The sequence below is a fragment of the Pyxicephalus adspersus genome, chromosome 6 (genome assembly GCF_032062135.1).
Source record: "Pyxicephalus adspersus chromosome 6, UCB_Pads_2.0, whole genome shotgun sequence".
Classification (NCBI taxonomy): domain Eukaryota; kingdom Metazoa; phylum Chordata; class Amphibia; order Anura; family Pyxicephalidae; genus Pyxicephalus; species Pyxicephalus adspersus.
The window spans coordinates 98,688,936-98,710,416 of NC_092863.1; the positions used below are offsets into that span (position 1 = coordinate 98,688,936).

Genomic DNA, 21,481 nt, shown 5'->3' on the forward strand with positions numbered 1-21,481 from the left:
CACCACCTGTACTATGAAAGGTCAAGTGAATCTCCTACTCTTTACAAGAATGTGACTTGTGGATACTAGGATTGGATATTTTTAAGGGTGATTTACAGAAGTTGTTGTGGAGATATTCAGCATGGAATACTGATAAGTCCCAGAATTGTCATCTGTACCACTGGTCCTGGGATGTGGAAGGAGAAGCGTTAAGTACCTGTGGATAAATGGGTATGGAGTCACTCGGCTGTATGAATGTGAGATGAAAAGAGCATCCTTGTTATCCTACGGGGGGCCAGATTTTGGTATGAAGCAAGGCAGGTTAGGTATCACCATACTGCCGTACATTTGGACTTTATTAGGTATTAGAATAAGTAAAACTCAGAAGGGTATGGTAAGAAGGGTTAAAAGAAATCAAGAATCCCCCACTAAACCAATACGTATCATCATTCCATGACGTATCCTAAATATAAGGAACTTATTCCTCATTTCAGAATAATGGGTGAAACCATGCAAGTCTTTCACATTTGCCTTATTGGCCAAATGAGTATCAGGAATCTCTACTTTATATTACAAATTCAGCCTCATGTTATAGAGACCTTTATTCCAAACATTGCCAAAGTATCAGCACCAGCTGCATGGGTTTTGGAATGAATGGCCCAGTATGGAGGAACAGCATTGTCGCCCCTAGCTATTTTCCTGATTTGGACCACAAATACTGTACGGGCCTGGTTAGCCAGCGTCACTGTTAACCAGACGCCAATCCCTCACACTCCTCACCTATAGACAAACCCACACAGTACACCATTGCCCCAGGACTGGCATGCACAAAATTTAGTGTCTGGGAACAAGCATTGCTGGAGGACCAGGGGCCAACAGATTCAGATGAGGCCAGAAGACCACTAACGGCAATCACAATGTAAGAGTAAGAGAGGTCACAAGTACAAGTACATAGAACCTATGCAAGGGATCCAAGGATGGGGAAAAAGTTACAAGTTAGTCCAAAGGTCATACATGGGGAGTAAAAGCCAAAGGAGGTATCTAGCAGAGGGGAGCAGAAATGTGGTCAGGGTCATGCAGAGCAGATAGTTTGTAAAGTCAGTTTAGATTAAAACTAATACCATCTAAACTATCTTTCTTACACCCCAAAAAACACACAATGCTAACACCCTCAAATGTCATCAAGTTAGCCAGTTATCTGGTGTGTGCTGCCATTGAAGCAAGATGTTGGTTGTTCTTGGTTTTTACTCTTCATGTTCGGTAGCAGGCATCATAATAGTACACTTCCAGGACTTCCCAGTCCTCTCCAATAATGGTAAAAAGACTGCAAAGCATACACACGACCTCCCGTAGCTGGCTTACCCCCTGGCCTGAATGCTATGTCATGCAATGTCCCATGCAAGGGGGCTTGCTGTGCAAGTTTTAACTTACAAAAAGCCAACTTATACAAAAAGTTAAGTAAATCAGCCAATGCTGCCTAGGGGATACTGAACAGATAAGTGCCATCAAACTTCAATATTACTTTTATCATTTGCAATGGGATGTGAAAGACCACCACCAGTTTACAGGCCAACTACACATTTTTTGTGTTTACAGATACCCAAAATAGTCAACAAAAACACTACAAAAACCTAATCCCATAAAAGTCTTGCACTTCTTTTAAAACTATTTTGCCTTTTTGCTATCATTTCTAAAATAAACAAGGCAACAATTTAGAAAATTAATATAAAGCTTAAATTTAATAGACCCTTCCAGCTATCAAAATGTACAATTAGTATTTATACATATTTCTATCTCACAGAAAACCAGACTCTTATACTACTTATACTCTTATACTTATACTCTTATAGTACTGTAGATAACAGATCCGTATCCTGCTGTGTCTAAGAGACTAAAAGTCCCTCTTGGTCCGTATCATATCAATACATTTCTTCTGGCAAGGGGATTTCCTATGGAGTAATTCAAGAAGCAGGAGATATCACTGACCTGTGCAGACACAACACCTGAAAAGGGGCAGAACATAAATAATCTTAGCAGGTCAGCTCAGGATAGGTAGTATAAGCAGCATTGTGGCTCAGTGGTTAGCACTCTAGCCTTTGCAGTGCTGGGTCTCAGGTTCAAATCTCAGCTGGTATAATATCTGCATGGAGTTTGCAGGTTTACCTCTGAGTACTCTGGTTTCCCCCTACATTCCAAAAACATGCAGTGGGGTTAACTGGCTTCACCCAAAATTGAGTAATATGTCACTGGATAATAAGTAACATGGTTTTTATCACACCTATACATAGTCATGCTGCATGATGAGGAATGTTTTTGAGGAGAGTGAAACAATTTTTAATTAATTAAATTTGGGAGAGAATATTGTAAGGTGGCTATTTGTAGGGGTCCCATACAATATAAGAAATATTATTCTCCCCTCTCTTGTAGCCCATTTGACCATGTCTCCTTCTTACCCCTGTACTGCAGCCTCCGTTTAGTAGTCCATACTTTGGGAATGTTGGATGTCTGTGTCCCTTGCTGCACATTGTTGATTCATCTTCTAACCTTTACCTTAGTTCTGTGTCCTGTAGGGATCAGGGGACATATCAATGGTGTCCAGCAAGGGTGCACAGAAATCCAACATTACCAGAAGTATGGAACATACAAACCAACGGAAGCTGCAATGTAGGAAAGGAGTGAGGGTAGAAGACACAAGCCATCAAGGAGCCAGCCACTTCCATTGCAGCTAGTAGTGGTTGACAGGGCCACTTTATAACTAAACTAAAAGTCTTTTTTAGAGTAGACACCACAAATATTCATAATTTTTTTTATGATTGTTGTTACCTGTACCAGAGAATATTCTATAAAGTTATTATTATTATTATTATAAATATTGTTGTTATTATTATTATTATTATTAATAATATTATTAATAATAATAATACGCAGGATTTATATAGCGCCAACATATTACGCATTAGGGATTAGCCCACGGTAAGTTTTAAAGCTACGTCATAATACTTTTGATAACTGCAAGTGGACATTGACAGCCAGAAACTCGAGCCTTCACTAATTGCATACTGCTCCACTCCACTAATTGCCCTTGTTCTAGTCTTTTACAGATAGTGTTTTTTATGATCAGTTTTTGGATAGAAGGGATGAGTGGTACTACCTCCGAACTAACCTGACCCCCCATTGTATCTGGAAAGACCAGTCTTGTAGTAGTCACTTCTATGGTTAGATTGAGACACTGCATTATTATTATTAATAAACAGGATTTATATAGCGCCAACATATTACGCAGCGCGTACATTAAATAGGGGTTTCAAACGACAGACAGATACAGACAGTGACACAGGAGGAGGAGAGGACCCTGCCCCGAAGAGCTTACACTCTATGACGTGCGGGAAGTAACACGCAATACGAGGGGAGATATGGATTAACTTGGACAACAAACTCAAGCCGATGGAAACTCAAAAAGCACTTGATAGCTTTTATTATAGATTCTTATCCACATAATAATAAAGAAACTACAAGAACAGAGATAAATACTTTGAGAACAGAGATTATATTCTTAATTACACTTAATATTAAACTGTAAAATATGTCCAGGAGGGTACAGTCTAACCCATACAGCAGGCAGAAGAAAACAAAACAGGAGGGGACCAACGTCAAAAAGTGTCCAGTGTTGGAGAACTAAGCTCATCCTTGGCTTTGTCCCATTGCAGCTCATCTGACATTTTACGTTGAATCCCTTTTAGGATTTATTAGTCTTTGTCCGAGCTCTGAGTCCCGTAAATTAGAAACTCGTGCCCATTGTCCATTGTGGGTCACACAAGCTGGACTTATAGTAAATTTCCATGTCCTTCATGGTTTAGTGCATGTTCTGTGGTCTCTTGTACTTTGGTAGTTCCACACCAACGTCAAATCATAGTTAGGTCCTATACATTGTAAGAATGTTTCCTAGATTGTTTGAGGTCTGAAGTTCTTGAAAAGCCAGTGGTTCCACCAGAACGTCTGGGGTCCAGTCTATATATAGCTTGGAGGATTGGAAAATATTACAAAAACGTAGCTGTTGATGTTGATTTTGAAGTTGACATGCCTGATGAAGAAAGGGAGAAATATCTTTAGGATTTAGGATTGAGATTACATTTAAACCTTTAAATCTTTTTGGATTAAAAAAAAAAACAAAAAAAAAAAAACAAGTTGTTGGAATAGCCTACATTATAACCAGGTTTTAATTGAAAACGTTATGCAAAGACACAACTTGGACTGCATTTATTAAAGCTCTCCAAGACTAGAGAGGATACAACTTCAGAAGTGAACCTGTGTGATCAAGCAAACCTGGAATGGATATGGTCCAGGATTCAAAACATTTGATAGAAGTAGCAATAGATTTTAGGAAATCTATTCCAAGTTTGCTGGATCACCCAGCTTCACTAATGAAAGTGTATCCTCTTCAGCCTTAGAGAGCTTTAATAAATCAGACCCATAGACATAGTAAATAGGAATCAATCTGCACAGCAGGTGTACATACCTTTTAACTTTTGCTCAGGTGAGTACCAAGTTTTTCTTTCCTTATTAAGCTGGCTGCATAGGGTATCTGTAAACAACAATATAAAGAATTACTTAGCATTACTAGTAGCAATGCTCAACAACATCACTAAAATTATTAGTATTCCAACAGAAGCTACACACAAAAAAAAAAATCAGCTTTTTGCTCTTTGGGTTAAATGACAGCCAGCATCACTCTTTGTAGCCCAGGCTGTCGTGGACACGCCCCCTCGGGGAGATGGTAACCTGGGCTCAGAGTATTACTGTGCTGATTGGTGCTCGTTTTGGGAACTACCCGCTGCCAGAAGGGAAGAAAAACAGAATTCTGACAAATACCATGGGTGATTTTTTAGTTTTTATTCAGGACTGGAAGCTGTGCACCTAGCAAAATGAATTCCAGTAAAAATGGTGAAAAAGTGTTCACTTTGAATGCCCAATCATATGCACAAGAAATGAAAACAGGATTGTTTAGTTCATGATAGTCATAGCAAACAGATTAATTGTATGAATTTACATTCACTTTGCAAAGTGAACAGGCTTCACTCCTTCATCCTAGCACTCATCCTTAGAGAAATTGAAGGTCACTAGATGGCGCTGCTGCTGTGAGAATTACCTATAGGCATGTATGCTTATATATGCGCATATAAGAAAAAGGATTATTTATCTAATGGTATCATACAGAGCAAAATTGTCAGACGGGTTTAATTGTGACTAAACTCCAGTACCTTCAGTTCTAGGAAATAGTTTCCCTTGATTCACTTATAATAATTATATTACTTAATGTGGACATACTTTTATTACTGAAAGTGGTTGGGCTCTACTTGAGTGTGGACAAAAACCTCCCCAATAAGATGCAGTAAAAACATTTTCTTACTCTATCCAATACTAACAACCTTTAGCCTACTTATATCCTATTTTAGGCTATTTATATACTATATTATATATGAGCCCTTACATTGGGGTTTTCCTGCTTTACACTGCCACCTAGTGCTATATACATGTGTTGCATCTGGGAGCTGCAATGTGTATTCTCTTACCCAAAGAGATCGATTCGTGTGATCCCTGTCAATCCCAGGCTACCACCTAGTGGCCTAATGGTGAACTACACATGAGAAACTTCCTGCAACTTTTATATAAGTGATTGTAATTAGAAAAATGTTGGTTGGGGATTTTACGAACAATTAGGAGTATGGATTATTAATTTCAGTTCATAGGCGTAATGGTATGTGTTATAGTAACTCAGAGCAGCCAACCAGAATAAAGATAGACTAGCACAAGCTGGTTTCTGATTGGCTGCTATGGTTGGTCCACTTAAAATAAGAACCCTATATACAATAATTTTAACTACTATTAAAAAAATAGTAATAGCAATATTGAATTATTTAATATACAATCTACAGGTAACAAATATGCAGAAATTGTTTTAGACTTACAATCTGTAACTGCTGAACCATCTCTTCTCTGTACGCCAGCTCCCGCTTCATCTGATCATGGAAGTTGTCTGGAAAAGCAAAAAATAAAAAAGTAAATATATGTATAATGTCATTATCTATAAACTTATTTCATATATATATATATATATATATATATATATATATTTGTGGTATAGTATACACAATGCTGTACAGAGTACATAGAACTAACCTGATCAGTCCCTGCCCCTCCGCAACGGCCCACATAACCACCAGGGTCAGTTTGGGCAGCCACCAATCAGCCTATAAAAATTGTGATCAGCTTGGTTGCCACTTTATAAATCACCAGAATGCATTCCCCACTATAAAAATGGAGAACGCCCTGGGCCACAATCATTGGTGTTTTAAGCATTTCAATTGCCACATTTGCTTTTATAAGTGTCATAGAATAAGGAAATTTTAAAGCTAGCGACTGTGGCTATAAAAAGTGGTGATCAGCCAAGTTAATAGAGCTGATGTAAGTGCAGCAATCAATCACTATATAAGAAACCCAAAAAAACACCTATTTGGCCTTTTTTTAAATCTGAAATTTTAAAAGTGTCAATTAGAAAGCAAAGTGTTACATGATGGCCCTTTCTTTATAAATAGACGCGAAGCGTTATTTGTCCCTGCAGGCTTGGTTAGGGCAGCACAGAATCCCTTTGTTTGTAGCATTCATTCTGTGTCTGCGTTGTCAGAAGAAAATGCCGCCATTATATTGAGTCTTACTCTAAAGCCCGGATTTGCTGCAAGAAAACCATCTCAAAGCTGAGAATAATGCTGAAAATTCCGGGATTTAACAAGGACGAGGAAATTGATGCTGCAAGTGATCCTGCACTGGCTACTCCGCAGAGCGGTTGTGTGTGAATAGTACGAGGGATACGCACAGTCCTGTCCACAAATGCAGCAGATATTAGGATTAAAACTGAATAAAACTGCTAAAAGAAAAAAAGTGTGAAGAGGTGAAGTTTTTGGGGCAAAAGGGAGCAGAGTCTGAGAAAATGGTGATGGGGTGGAAAGGGTGGATAAGGGGGCAACTGAGCGCCTGGATTGGTCAGCACTGGCGCAAGATGCATTCCAGGTAAGTGTGCCATAATGTGCAAGAACGATACATAGTTACATAGTAGGTCAGGTTGAAAAAAGTCATAAGTCCATCAAGTTCAGCCACTAGGGAAATAAACATATCTCAGATAAAACAACCCTATAGACATAGTTAATCCAGAGGAATGCAAAAAAAAAAAAAGAGCAATTGCCCAGGACCCCTGCTTTTTCCAGCGACCTAAAAACAGACAAGTGTCCACCTGCTTGCTGGGTATGCATATAGTTTTTGGAGGAGTGAAAGTTTTACAGTATCTTTTAGTATTCTGTATGATCAAAAGTATAAAAGTGAAACATGGGCATCAAAACTCACTGATCTAGGTGAGTGATGGAAGAATTTCCATTGGTCTTTTAAAATGCAAAGAGCTTGTAAGCTGGGGTTTGGGAAAGGGCAAACCGGTCAATTACACTGGGCCCCACCATTCTCTAGAGCCCTAATTGACAAAATGGCAAGGGTCCAATGGTCTGAAATTTTGCGCTACCCCATTCTTGCTGCCATGTTCTTTACTCTCTGTGCTGTGCATATGGTGCACTATATCATTGTAGGAATGGCAAACAGACCAATAAAGGAGCAAATGCTCCAGAAATAATTCAAAAGCATTTAGTGATGAGGAATTATTAAAGAGTTGAGTAACCAGCCCCTGTCCTAGTGCTTGGAGTTAATGTCAGGGCATGCACAGGGGGGCCTGGCCATAATGGAACCAGGAGCAAAGCTAAAACCCCAATGGCTAAGGTTTGCTCATTAAACAACCATTCAAGGTTTTAACCAAGCTCATTGGGAGTTAAGGCAAAAACAGGAAGCATCCAAATGCACGTCGACTTCTCTAAAGTGAGGAAGCTCTGGGAAAGCACCCGTGGGACGGGCTTATAAATAAGATATAGGTCCTGATGGGAACGGCTTTCAGATAACTCATATAGATTCTCTATGAGCTGTAACTCTTTGTATGCTGAAACAAGTCGGCCAATAAGGTCTTAGAGCATGCTTGTCGAGTCTGTGTATAGAACTGTACAATCTTCAGGTTCATATATATAAAAGAGGAAACGTTTTAAAATCTAATCCAAAATTTAAAAGCACTTAACCCTAAGAGGAACTGGTAATTCTGTTATTAAAAATAAAAGCAATGCATTTATAAATGTAGGAAAAGCTGCATGGAGCACCTGTGTTGTTTTGGGTTATTGAAAACTGTAAGAACACCAAGAGTGATAATATATAGCTAGAATTTATACATTGAGGGCTCATTTGCCCCATAATCTGCTTTATAATGCACTTCATGACACATAATAATACATGCATTGCACTCCACTTAATACAAAGGTAATTGCATCTCCGCAACAACCCACATTTACACCTGAGAACAGAACAGACTATTGTGGTGTCCTGCTAAAAAAATTGTGCAGGATCATTCCTTTGTGTGTTTAGGCACTTTGATAACCCTTGCATTTTGAATGGGCTGCCCAACCCGAAGCACTTTCATGCACAAAAACAACAACACAAAACATGTTATACTGTCATATGTTTTGAGAGATGGCCTAAATGGATTATATTTCATTCCTCCCTATGTTGAGCACATCTGATAAATTCTGAACACTGAGGGTTCTTATTTGCTGACATCAATCAGCAAATGAGAAAATTGCAGCTGCTCAGGGGCGTAACCCGCACACCGGCAGAGCAATGTCCTGACATTTGCTGCTTGTTTTAGGAGGCTTATTGCTGCCTACATTCCTGCCACATTTATTGCCAGTGCAGTTTAAAGGGGGTGGAAACTAAAGCTGGCCATGTCAGCAGACAAAAGACTTGGATTGGCTGATTTCACTAAAATAAGCCCCACCCCCTCAGAACAACAAGACAGGTTGTTAGCCAGAGGTAGCCATAGCTGGTGGCCTGGGCAGAAGATCCTGTGCCTTACAAATCAGAGACGAGAAAGCAAAAAACATGCTATGTAGGCTGTATGTGTTACAAGAGATATTCAGGATAAATAAGATTTGTTTTTTCACATGGATTTTTTTTTAGTCTTAAATGCCCTGTGTTTTTTTCAGTCTGAGTTATATAGTGAAAGGAAGTAGCACTTTCCATTTGCATGTCTAGCATTGCTATATTGTAAAACTATTGCCGGTTGGTGATGGTAGTGGTGGTTGGGGGATGATTATTCTCAGTAAAAGTATATAGGCAGCTACAGGGCAGCTAGAACCTATTTTGTAGGCTAATATGGCCACTCGGGTTATTTAACCTATTGTTTAACCTAGAGAGGATTTATCATTAAAGGTAAGTACACAAATCAGCATCGCTAAAGAAATTTACTTTATTTTATTTATTTTATTACTTTATTTTTTTTTTTTCTATGTAGCCAGTTTTAGCTCTGGATCCCTCACCTTGTCGAGACAACCAAATCTCGTAATAAAATTAATTGTCTGACTCAAAATAAAATTAACATTTAATTATTTTCAAAATTTTGGCAAACATTAAAGATGGCATCAAATGATTTGATATGTTTTTTACCTACTCAAAACACATAAGGAATTCTGCCAATGAGTGAAATAAAACTACACACCGGCTTCAATATTGGCCAGTTCAGATCTTTATTTTTATTACATAATTTTTTTTATATTGTTTAAGCCATGAATTTAAAACCTGATTTGTGTAAGCCCCCCTGTAATTGTAAATGGTATATCTCAACCTCCGTGTTCATCACTTTTGCTGGACTTCTTGGTCTCTAGGTAAATGTGTAAATAAACAAACCATTTGAAAAAAACTAAAATGATTCATATACCAAATCATTTCAGATATTCACCCCATACAACAGAATACAATATATTTATCTAAAACAAAGAGTGTTCCTTACTGAATACGGGAAATGACGGACTGCCTTTCAGTACTTGGAATTCTTGCTCCAACCTCCTTCTTAGATCTATCTGTTCGAACAAAACTTTCTGGAGTTCTTCTGCAAAGAGATCCAAACAAAAGACCGGTCATTAGCAAGTCCTGGCAGCCCCCTCGGTACAGGGCTATTAAACGCTCCCATTTATTATCAGAAGACAAAATATTTTATCGGCTTAAAAACCTTTTCATGGGTCCTGGCACAGAACTGACGCATAAATCCATGAATATAAATCAATGCAATATATTATTTTAAAGTATTATATTACCCGTGTCATGTATTGATTGATATGCATGCATTAATCTCAATTATATCCACCCAAGTTCTATATATTATTCATATGTTCCTTGTCAAGCGTAAAATATGGTTCAAAAGCCAGTTGCCTGCCTAACATAGCCGCTAACCCCTTCAGCTCTGGGCTAGCCTGCGGTAAGCCGTGTTCTGCTGACAGATGACTTTGGGCCCTGGGGCAATAAAGGGTTAATGTAAGTATTTAAAAGGCCTGCGTCACGAATAATGAAGGGCAAATAATGGACTCTAATGTGTTCATTCTTTAAGGGAGAAAGAGGATGAGAAACATTTTTGTTACTGGTTGGAGAACAGGGTGTAGGACGTAAGTCTGACCTTGTATGAATTCTTTCAAATGTTGTTTGTCTGTGAAAGGCTTCTACAGTTTGCATGTAATGGTCTATCTTGAAAAGTCAACCGATGTGGGTACATCTGTTGTCTTAATAAAATGAATTTGTGAGATGTAAATTAACTATAAACTAAAGCTTTTTGGGCAACTACGCTTCTCCCTGTTGATGGATGGTATCTTGATCTACAACTATGTACACCAAGGCCACATTTTTGTTTGGACCATTCCAACTTGAGAGTCAATGGGTCAACTTCAAATTGTCAATACAGGTAGTTAGAAAGTTCAAAACCAACCTTCACCAGCATTATTCATTGGATCTTAATTGCAAAAGGGCAAAAGGGATGAGAATCATTTAAGTCAAAACTTGGGTTCCTTTGTCCTTTGAAAAAGGTTCTTTATGGCTGTTCTTAATGGCACCAATGTCAAAGTAGCTAACCAACAGTAATCCATGTAGGAAATATCTAACCTCTGCCATTACTTATGCTGTACAAGCAAGGGTTTAGGTAAATAAATAAAGTATGAAAAAGAAGAAAGTTTTCAGGGGGGGTCAGTAGGGTTAACCACAAAATTTGGTGGTGGTTCCGCCTTTTATTTTCCAAAATATGTATAAGCTATAAGCTTTAAAAATACAGGACAACTTGGAAGGAAGTAGACCTAAGCAATGGAATTCCATCCAGAGGCAGTATTCTCATTAGGAAGGTTTTGGGGTTAAGGAAGTGGACTTGAAGATCATGAAGGCACCTTGAGATGCCTGCCAATGATTCGCAAAAACATCCTCTCAGAAACATTTTCTATGGGTCTGCTTAAGGAATCCGTCTGGACCAAAATATTTGAGCTGCTATTGCTCAATTATTTTTGAAGGCGCAGGTTTCAAATCTCTATTTTCCCAAAAGTCACCAGAGGTAGATAGACAACCCCCATCCAAGATGTTTCTCTAGTCCACACAAAATCTATTATATTCTGTAAGTGATTGTTTCAGCCCAGTATCTTATCAAAGTATGACGGTTTCAACTTTAAAACAAGACAACAATATCATTTTCTATTCTTCTTTTTGTATCTAAGTTGTATTTAAGGTACAGAAAGTAGAGGAACACCACAGCAAATGTTGAGAGACCATGCAGAGTTTATTCCCTCAAAAACCTTAAATGGAAAAGCCAACTCAAATTAAATGCTCAAGAGGCCCTCTTCATCAGGGCTAAAAAAATGCTGGAAGAGTTTGAATGGCCCATGGGCTTATTTGGTTTAAAAATGATAAATATTAAAATGTTTGAATTAGAACTGGGCCCCATCAGCTGACTGTAAATCCATTTTGCAGCCATCTGGTGAATCGTACTCTTAATTTTATATGTATATGTGTGGAATAAATATGAATGCTCTCTGCACATGGCCCCTCTACCTTCACATCTGAAACTTGAAACTTTGTTCCTACCCAACAGTCCTTACAGCAAAGAAGCAAAATCGGAAAGGTCACATTGCTAGTCCAGACCCGCCTATTACCTTTTCCCATATTTCCGACGTCCTTCTTCAGGGACTGAGATGTTCCATTCTCTTGGCTGGCTTCTGCCGGAGAAAAAAAACAAATACATCATTTAATGACTTTGTTGACTTGGAATTCCATCAATTACTTTCTTTCCCCTCCCTAGTCCAATTTTATGGCCATGGAGTAATTGCCTTTTTCAAGATTAAAACGGTTTCATGGGTAGTGAAGTGACTACATAAATTTCCATTTAAGGACCCATTCGGTAGGACACAAAGGCAAGAGTTAGGTGTTGTCTCCCAGCTCAACGATGGATTAACCACGTCTGGGTGTCGCTTTGCTTGTTTACTGGTGGCCGTAACAAAGATATCGACATTTGTAGTGTGCGATGGAAAGCCAGTGTTTTTTATGCTGTAGTTTTATTGGTTTCATTCTGTCTTTAATGCCAACATTTCAACAAGTTATTAAAATATTGACGGAGAAGACTCGGCAAGACAAACGTTTGCCGGTGACCTGCTGAGAAGATGATGCAAAAGTTAATTAAACGCTTTATGGGGCAGATATCCCACCATCAAACCTTTTTTGAAATTTTGTTGCTTTTTTTGTAGAATTTTTATGTTTATATAAACCTACAGCATACAATATGGAAATGGTAAAAGTATTGTAACATTGTTATTTGAAAAATAATAACACAACGGATGCGTTTATGGGTGCTTTTTTTCTTTTAAATCCAATGGGCAATGGCATGGTGAATATCTGAGGTATAAAAGGCAACCTTGGAAATTCAACATTTTACTTTTCCTTTTATCATGGTATTATATGTATATATATATATATATATTTAATTATATGTAAATATGTATATATATATATATATATATATATATATTTGGAAAATCAGTCATTCAGTAAAAATCAGACATTAGCGAATAAGCCAGGGATAAAATACATGAAATTACATTGCCATAATGATTTATTTTTTTAAAATCTGAATTTAGTTTTTAGCACCTGCCAATAATATTTCTGTGGCAATGGTAAAATATACGGGACGGGTATTTAAGGAACTAGGCCCTTCTGTTTTTGTAATGTGCCCATTACATGCCCTTTGGTGCTTAGAAAGCTATAACAGTCTATATGTTTTATTATCTATTATAATGAATCACCACCATGCACGGCATTCACTGCTTTGGAGTTGTGTAAAAGTCCAATTGCATTTTACTATATTGTTCTTTTTCCAAGATTGTTGCATAAAACATTTATAAATAAAAAACTGGTGTATCACTATTAAAATAATAACATTTGTATTAAAGCTATCTTTAAAATTCAAAAGTACATAGCAGAGAAAACAACGATTACATATTTTTCTACCATATTCATTTTACGCCGCTTGAGAGAAAAAGGTTGTTTCGGTTTTTATTGCTTTTTTCTTTTTTTTTTTATGTATGTTGTTAATTGAGGGTTTCATGTTTCAAAATAGCAACTTCATATTTCGCAGTTTTGCTCTATTCAGTTTTTCAGAGACATCGAATAACAATAAAATTTACCTTGAAAAACATTTCATAATGATGTTATTATTCCACCCTTTTTCACTCCTAAAACATCCCAACTCACAACAAAGCAAACTATATGAACTACAACAAAAGTACACTCAGTGGGGGCTTTTATGCTATTCGGGTGACAACAAAAAAAAATCCCCCCCTAGCCGCTACCTTCACTCCTCCAATGACCTACTAATGACTTCCTCACTCATAACCTCATCACAAGCACGGCTTCAAGACTATTCTAGAGCTGCCCCGACTCTCTGGAATGGTCTCCCTCGTGCTATTCGGCTTGCTCCTACTTTTTGCTCATTTAAAAGAGCTCTCAAAACCCATGTTTTCAAACTTCCCACCACTACATATTTCCCCTCATATTGGCACTGATTTATGAAAGGTCTCCAAGGCTGGAGAGAATACAGTTTCATCAGTGAAGCTAGGGGATCCAGCAAACCTGGGATTGATCTGGTCCAGGATTCAAAGAGTTTGCTAACAAATAGCAAATTATTTTTAAAAATCCATTCCATGTTTTCTGGATCACCAAGCTTCACTTCTGAAAGTGTATTCTCTCCAGCTATGGAGAGCTTTCATAAATCAGGGCAATTGTCTGATAATTCTCCACCTCCTAGATTGTAAGCTCTTCGGGGCAGGGTCCTCTCCTATATCACGCTCTGTATCTGTCTGTCATTTACAACTCCTATTTAATGTACAGCGCAGAGTAATGTGTTGGCGCTATACAAATCCTGTTTATTATTTATACTAATAATGATAATATTAATATTAACAACAGCAAAATCTAACAGCCCCCCAACAGCTTCAAGTGATTACAAACATTTATCCCCCATTGATTTTAATATAGTTCAAAAATTAGGTTTGTGATTGACACAAAAATAAGAGTCCAGCAAAATTTAGGCCAGTTTGCCAATTATTCTTTGCATTGGGCATGTTTACCCTGTTACAAGGCCTTTCAATGGACTATAAATAGTTATACAAGGAAGACAACTACAAATAACTATTGGAAGCATATTGTGGCAATGCCATGCAGCCATCATTGGATCACAGGCATGTATGTGTGATGTGGCTGCAAAGATGATGTTGGAGATCGGCAACCCTACGATGCAATGAAAAACATCATTTTTTTTTCAAACCAAGGCAATTGTTCATGATGAATGATTGATGAATGATTTAACAAACTTGTTCTTCAACTACGTTTTAAGCTTACTTTAAGACAAGTATGTAGCCTCCTCACCAATTTCTTTTTAGATCTGACCCTGTGCTCAGGGACCCATTCACACTGGAACAGAAAAGGTTTTCCCTAAACTGGAACCACAATGGGCCTATTTATTAACGCTCTCCAAGACTGCAGAGGATATACTTTCATCGGTGAAGCTGGGTGATCCAGCAAATCTGGAATAGATCTGGTCCAGGATTTAAAAAAATATTTGCTAGCAAATAACTTTGAAGAAACCCATTTCAGGTTTGCTGGATAGCCCAGCTTCACTGCTGAAAATGTATCCTTTCCAGTCTTGAAGAGCTTTAATAAATCAGGCCCAATGTGTGGAAAGGGAACAGTTTTCTAAAATGTGTTTGATTGTTGTAGCAATACCAATACCCTTCAATCGAAACACCTGAACGCTATAACTTGAAGGGGTTTCCATGGCCAGGTGTGAGAGTTGGGTTTTAACCAGATGGTGTATATATTGAGCTCATATCTCTATATTCTGTAACATCTTGCATAGAATTACAAACTTTACACAGAAACAAGGCTTTGAAAGCCTTAATCTAAGCTGATAAGACTATTTCCATTAGCCTGATCATTTTACCAAATGTATTTATAAACAACCAAATTCCTTTTTAATTAAGAAAGTAAGTGTTGATTCCCTGTGGACATTATCTACTCTTCCTTTCCTTTATAAAGCCTAGTTGTATTCAGTTGCCTTAAGGAATAGAGCTGCATTTCCTTTACTGAAGCACCATGCATCGTAAATTATTTCCATTCAAGAACAATCGCCATTTTTGATAAATATAATACTGATTTTCCTTGCAACTCAGTTAATCAGCAGGCACCTTCTAATGTGGCATGCCTATGTAATGCAGAAAAACGATTCAGTTTGATTCTACCGCAACTTTTGCATCCAACTATACATCACATTACACTATTTATGGTCATCGTATGGAACCCTGGAAATAAATCTGCTTCACCTTCCATTGTACAACCCTTCGTAAGTATATAAGCATGTGCCCTATGACCCCAGGTAGTAGTATCGTATGGCTCTACCTTGAGTCATTTCCTAAGTTCCAAGCCCCCATTGCTGTTCCCGAAAAGAAAAGCACCAATCCTTCCCATCTCTCTCTCCCCTCTGCCCCTCTCAGCCTCCTTCTCTGCTGCTTGCTCTCTCTGTCTCATTTGACAGGCAAATTTGCAGACATTGCCTCAGGATAACAACCTCGTTTGACAGTCAATTAACCGTGAATAGTCAAAGCCAAGGCAGTTTGCATTACATAAATGGAAAATTAGATTCTCCATTCCCAAGAAAGCTAAAAAAAAAAAAAAGAAAAAAAAAAGAAGAAAAAACCCTTCTCCTTAAGACACTGCAATAGACAACTTAGTATCAAAACTTCTAATCACGTCCTTCCTAAAGCCCTCGGAGACGTTCGGCAATCAGCGAAAAGGTGGTTTCATTTAATTTGTATAATGTAATTTTTGTAAATGTATTATACATTTTGTGTAGAGATCATTATCATGAAGATAATATAAATGTTGGGAGCGACGCCATAAAATACCTTTAATGTCTTTCTGACAGATATAAAAGCAAAATAAGCTGTGATCCTTTTAAATGGAAGGTTTGCAAGGAAACATTTCAATTATTGTCGTGGCACGGATTCTTTTTTTTTTTCTTTCACAGGCTGGCTCATTGTATATATTTGCGAAATCCCTTTTGATGCTGCCTGGGCAATTAATAATCCGATTGCTATTAACTTGGCGGTGATTTTTTATTTTTTATTTATATTACATTTGCCTTTTCTCCGTGTTGTATCAAATCTAAGTGCCTTTTATTCCAGCGCTTTGCACTAAAATATGGAACTCGATTGGCTTATCTCACAAAGGCGGACAGAAGATGTTATCGGAATGGCACCTACCTGGTAGCTCTCGCCAAAATTCGCCGGCGGACGTGTCCGAATCTGTGATGTAGAAATGCATGTCTTTGCTTTTATCTGCAATGAGATAAATTGATTTTAGCACAGTGTAAAAGGAAAAGGCGATATTACTAGTTCCTATCAACCTACTTAGTCTACAAGTGCCAAGTAGTCAAAGAGCACGTTGTAGAATTATGCCATATTTTGGTTTCAATGGTACCATTTGTGTGTTGGATATCATTTCCATTTAATAGCAAGTCAAATTTGAAGCCTACAGAAAAGATACTGCTTTCCAAAATATTGCTGGTCATTTTTTTTCCATCAATTTCTATGCTTGAAATAGTTTAAAAAAGAAAATTAATGGATTAAAGCACATAATCCTAATAAAACAATTGAAACACTTACAAAAAATCTAAGGCCAAAAATCCAACAAACCTGAAATGGATCTGGTCCACGATTGAAAACATGCCAAAAAATAGCAAATGATTTTTAAGAAATCCATTCTAGGTTTGCTGGGTCACCTACATACTCCATTGGTAGTCTATCTTCTCCAGTCCTGGAGAGCTTTATTAAATCAGGCTTACTGATTTAAATCAATTCCCAATCTAAATATGATATATTTGGTAGAATAAACATACTGAATTGTATCAGGGCACCCTATTGTTATAATTATATTCAGGGCCCCTAATACAATGTGTATAGACCAATTCTAACAGGCTTAATGGCACTGCATCCATATCCAAAACCCCAAAACATTGTCACCAGATAGTTCCAGGTGATTACTATGTCCAAAAAGTAAAATATTTTAGACCTAGGATATAATCTGTTTTAGGGCTAGACTTAGGTATAAGGTTATAACAGGTCACTTGGGTTTTAACGTGATCCTACTACATAGACACTGGATCTCCAGGAAGAGTCCAAGGTAAAGTGAAAACATGTAGTGAGCAAAGATAGGCAAATGGAACTGTGTGTATCACCTCCCTCCATTCATGTGTGGCCTGCCATAATGGTGTATTACAGAAGTGTTCATGTTTTTGGTGGGTCACTCAGTCACCAAAGGAGGCCTCTGCAAGTTTTGGCCCCTCATGCATGTATTCATTATATATATTTATAAAACAAGACAGATACAAAAGAAGAGTAGCTTCTGCTGTATGATGAACCTTATCATTAATAATATTTAATGGGGTCAGACAGTGAACACTTCCTTTACTTCCAATAAAATTGGTAAGAAAGGAAAATAGGGGAAGCATTTTGCATGGCTCAGTAAGGCAAGAAGTAAAGAAGACGCTCACTGTCTGGCTTCACTTGGACATTATGCATTAAGTTAGATCAACATGAAAACTTGCTCACAGTTCTTCCCTACCCTTGCAACAAGCAATGTCCAGGTCTTCTTATCAGCAGAAGGATGCTACCCCTGTCTAATTCACACCTACTATAAATCGGCCCTCAAGCTGAAGAAGGTTCTTGTGCACTTGTACAGGCAAAAAAAATGATAAATCTGCCCCAGCATATTTTTACATTATGTATTGACCCCTTACACCAGTTTCTTTTACAGGCCACCAAGAAAATTGCTGGGGCTGTCTGCTCTAATATAAAACAATAAAAAACATCATGGGCAGAAAAAAACATGGCAGGGCCGCAAAGGTCCAATGTTACAAATTAACAATTTTAAATTAGACCCGATATTGGTTTTATGGTTTTTGTGCCACTTGCAATATTCTTACTGGTGACAACTCACCAGTGGCAGGAATGCTAACAGACCAATAACTAATGTTATGGAGGTGTTGCCTTGCAAGCTGCACCAGCAAAATGTCACCCCCTAATTCTACCCTTGAGTGAGATTCTGGAGGATCCATAGTAAGTGGAAGCTTTTCTGTGTTATTCTAGTTTGGGTGATTTGTATAATTCCTGCTATCCACTCCATGAATCCTTGAATGGATTTCTTGATATACATGAAATATATTCTAATGAAGATGTAAGTGCACAAGATTGGACAATATTCCACAAGAAATACTATTTTTCTAATCACATGTCATTAAACAATATATTTGTACTAGAAATGTTGCATTTCTGCACTTTATGACACATATGGACATCACGCCTAACCACCAGACCCATACCATTGATGTCTGAATAACCAACAGCTTCCCTAGAGGGAAAGCATGCTTGCTACTGCTTGTATTAAACAATATAGATACATCAAATGTAATTCTTTATAGTATATTCAGAGGATAAAGATAGGCAGGGGATCAAGCTAGCTCCATACAGAAAACTGAGGTCACTAACCCCGCTGTGCTGTCCATAGAGCTTGTATAATTCTAAGCTCAGGCGGGCGATGGGAACAGACGTTACTAGGCTGCTCCAACCTTTATACTGGTTCTTAATAAACCTGTATTTCAACATTTGACAGTGGGCGACAGTCTCAATGCCTATCTGAACTTAGTCTAAATCCCTGTATTGGCTAGACAAAATTATAATTTCTTTGGCATGTCAACCAGCAACCAGAAATGAGTATCTATTTGCCTGGAGTTCATCCATAAACACACATTAAAATGACTTTATTATATAGCAAGTTACAAAAATAAGTCAGTGATTGTGGACATTTTGCATTTTGCACTTTGGCAACTTACAGTCATTTAGCATGTGCATGTTTGTGTCCAAAACCTACAGCTTTTTGGTAATAGCAGCCAACTTGGATGCCCGATGCTCATCATCTGTTCAAGGGCAGGGCATGATAATGTGATAGTATTGATTTCTAATGTCTATGCCCTACTATATCCATCTTAGGGTGACCATACCCAAAGAAATAATATGGCTTTAATAATGTGATATTCATGATGTGATATGTTTGGCAAGTGGGTGACCAAAATGCATGATTGCTGTCTGTGTTACATGAGATAAAGTTTATTAACTGATTTCCATCAGTTTCTTTGACATCTCTATTGGCACAACAAAGCCAATGTTGGGAGATGGTTGGCCAATGTTGGGAGCTTGGTATGCAAAGTAAAAGAGCAACCAACTGCTTTACACATATAGATGATGAAAGCCGACTGTAGATCGGGTGTAACAGAATTTACATTGGTTGCTAAGTCTTCTAACAAATTGGGGAAAACCATTTTTATATACCTGAGCAGAGAACTACTTGTTCCAGTAATTTATACAACTGTCCTTGATAGGAACACTTTTCTGAAGTCTGGCTCCTGACTAAGGAAAGGTGTCCATGGTTATAGCTAACACATTACAGCTAATTTACCAAAATAGCTTGCCATGCATGGTTGTTTTTTTCACAAAATTTCTGTAAAGCGTCAATTTTGTAAGCTTACCAGACCAATCAGTCATGGCTGAATCCTTGTACTAATTTTATATTTTGTGTATGCATGATAGCCAGTTTGAGAAATATTTAACCCAAAATATTTTCATTGCACAGAATATATTTTAATGTATCTCCTGAAACACTTTAATTCATGTCCTAATCCTACAAGCAAAATTAATCTTGTGACTGGTCATCCTATGGCTTTGGTAAAATAGCTCAATTTAATTAAGGAACCAGCCTTTTCTATTTATGGTTTATATATGGTCATTGAATGTGGTGATCACATGAAGGACAATAAACAAATCCAAAACTAGTCATAGAGGTTGCACAGCACAGGTGTAAAAGATTTGCTCATATGCAATTGTTGGTAACCAGACACAAGGATTCCTCTTGCCAATAGCACCTATTTCATTGATTGTATTTGACTTTGTAGTAAGAAAACCTCTAGTCCTAACCGCAGCTAATGATAAATTAATCTTTAAATAAGCAAAAGGAAAATATACCAGCTCATATTTGGCTACAGAACATTGGGCCATATATTTTTTATTAAATAATAACCCCCCATACCCAAATCTTCTCGATCAAGTTTGTAAGTTTTAGTAAACTATATATTATATGAAATTTTTACATCTGTGCCAGTGATCATTAGAAATCTGAAACCTCCTTGTGGAGGATCACTAACATTAATCTCAAATACTAATATTTTTACATTCTCCATTTTAACAATAATCTCCATATATCCCTATGACAGCTACTACATTATTCTACAATCAGATCATTTTCATTAAAAGCCAGGACAACCATGTACAAATGTTATTTCCATTATTTTATTTCTTTTGCATGTTTAATGTTACAAGGCAGTTGAATTTATACACACTGGCTTGGCCAGCGATTTCTAAGATTTACCAGTTCAAAGTTTGGTAACCAAGAGCCGAATAGTATAGGAACAAGTATGTAGACAAAATGTAATTGTAGAAAGGAGAACTAGGAGTCACAGCAAGGAGAAGGACATGCAGGTTTGCTGGGTCTCTTAGTTCTGCCACAGCTGTCGGTATCTTTAATCCAATTCAATATCCTAAACATATCAGGTTTATAGTCACAGACATACAGTGGTATATTATGACACCAGAAAGTAGAACACTATAGTGTGAACGCTATGACACTGCTATGACACTGAGGAAAGACCCGGTTCACATTTGTTTCATTAGGTCCAAAATAACTGATCCGGTCATGTAACATTTTGTGTTAGTAGAAGGGCACCTAGTGCATGGCAGGCTGCTATAAATGAAGATTTAACATGGCAGCAAGGCCTTGTAAGGCTGCCCAGATCTCTGTTTAAACTTTACGGCATGCGGTTTGACTGTGCCAATGAGACAGACAGAACCATATATATAGCTAAGGATGGATAGATCTCCTTTCCTTCATCTCTTTTTCTCCTTCCTTA

At 37.6% G+C, this 21,481-nt stretch overlaps 1 protein-coding gene across 2 annotated transcripts in view; it reads right to left on the bottom strand.

The window, feature by feature from the left end:
* Positions 1-3,528: 3,528 nt before the first annotated feature.
* Positions 3,529-21,481, bottom strand: part of SKOR2 (SKI family transcriptional corepressor 2) — a 30,674-nt gene continuing 12,721 nt past the window's right edge. For both annotated transcript variants that reach the window (XM_072413823.1, XM_072413824.1), the window contains exons 4-9: positions 16,728-16,802; positions 12,072-12,134; positions 9,902-10,000; positions 5,946-6,013; positions 4,496-4,561; positions 3,529-4,060 (exon numbers count right to left, since the gene is read on the bottom strand). In XM_072413823.1, the coding sequence (XP_072269924.1) occupies positions 4,499-4,561; positions 5,946-6,013; positions 9,902-10,000; positions 12,072-12,134; positions 16,728-16,802 (368 nt within the window). In that variant the 3' untranslated portion in view covers positions 3,529-4,060; positions 4,496-4,498. The remainder of the gene's footprint in view (positions 4,061-4,495; positions 4,562-5,945; positions 6,014-9,901; positions 10,001-12,071; positions 12,135-16,727; positions 16,803-21,481) is intronic.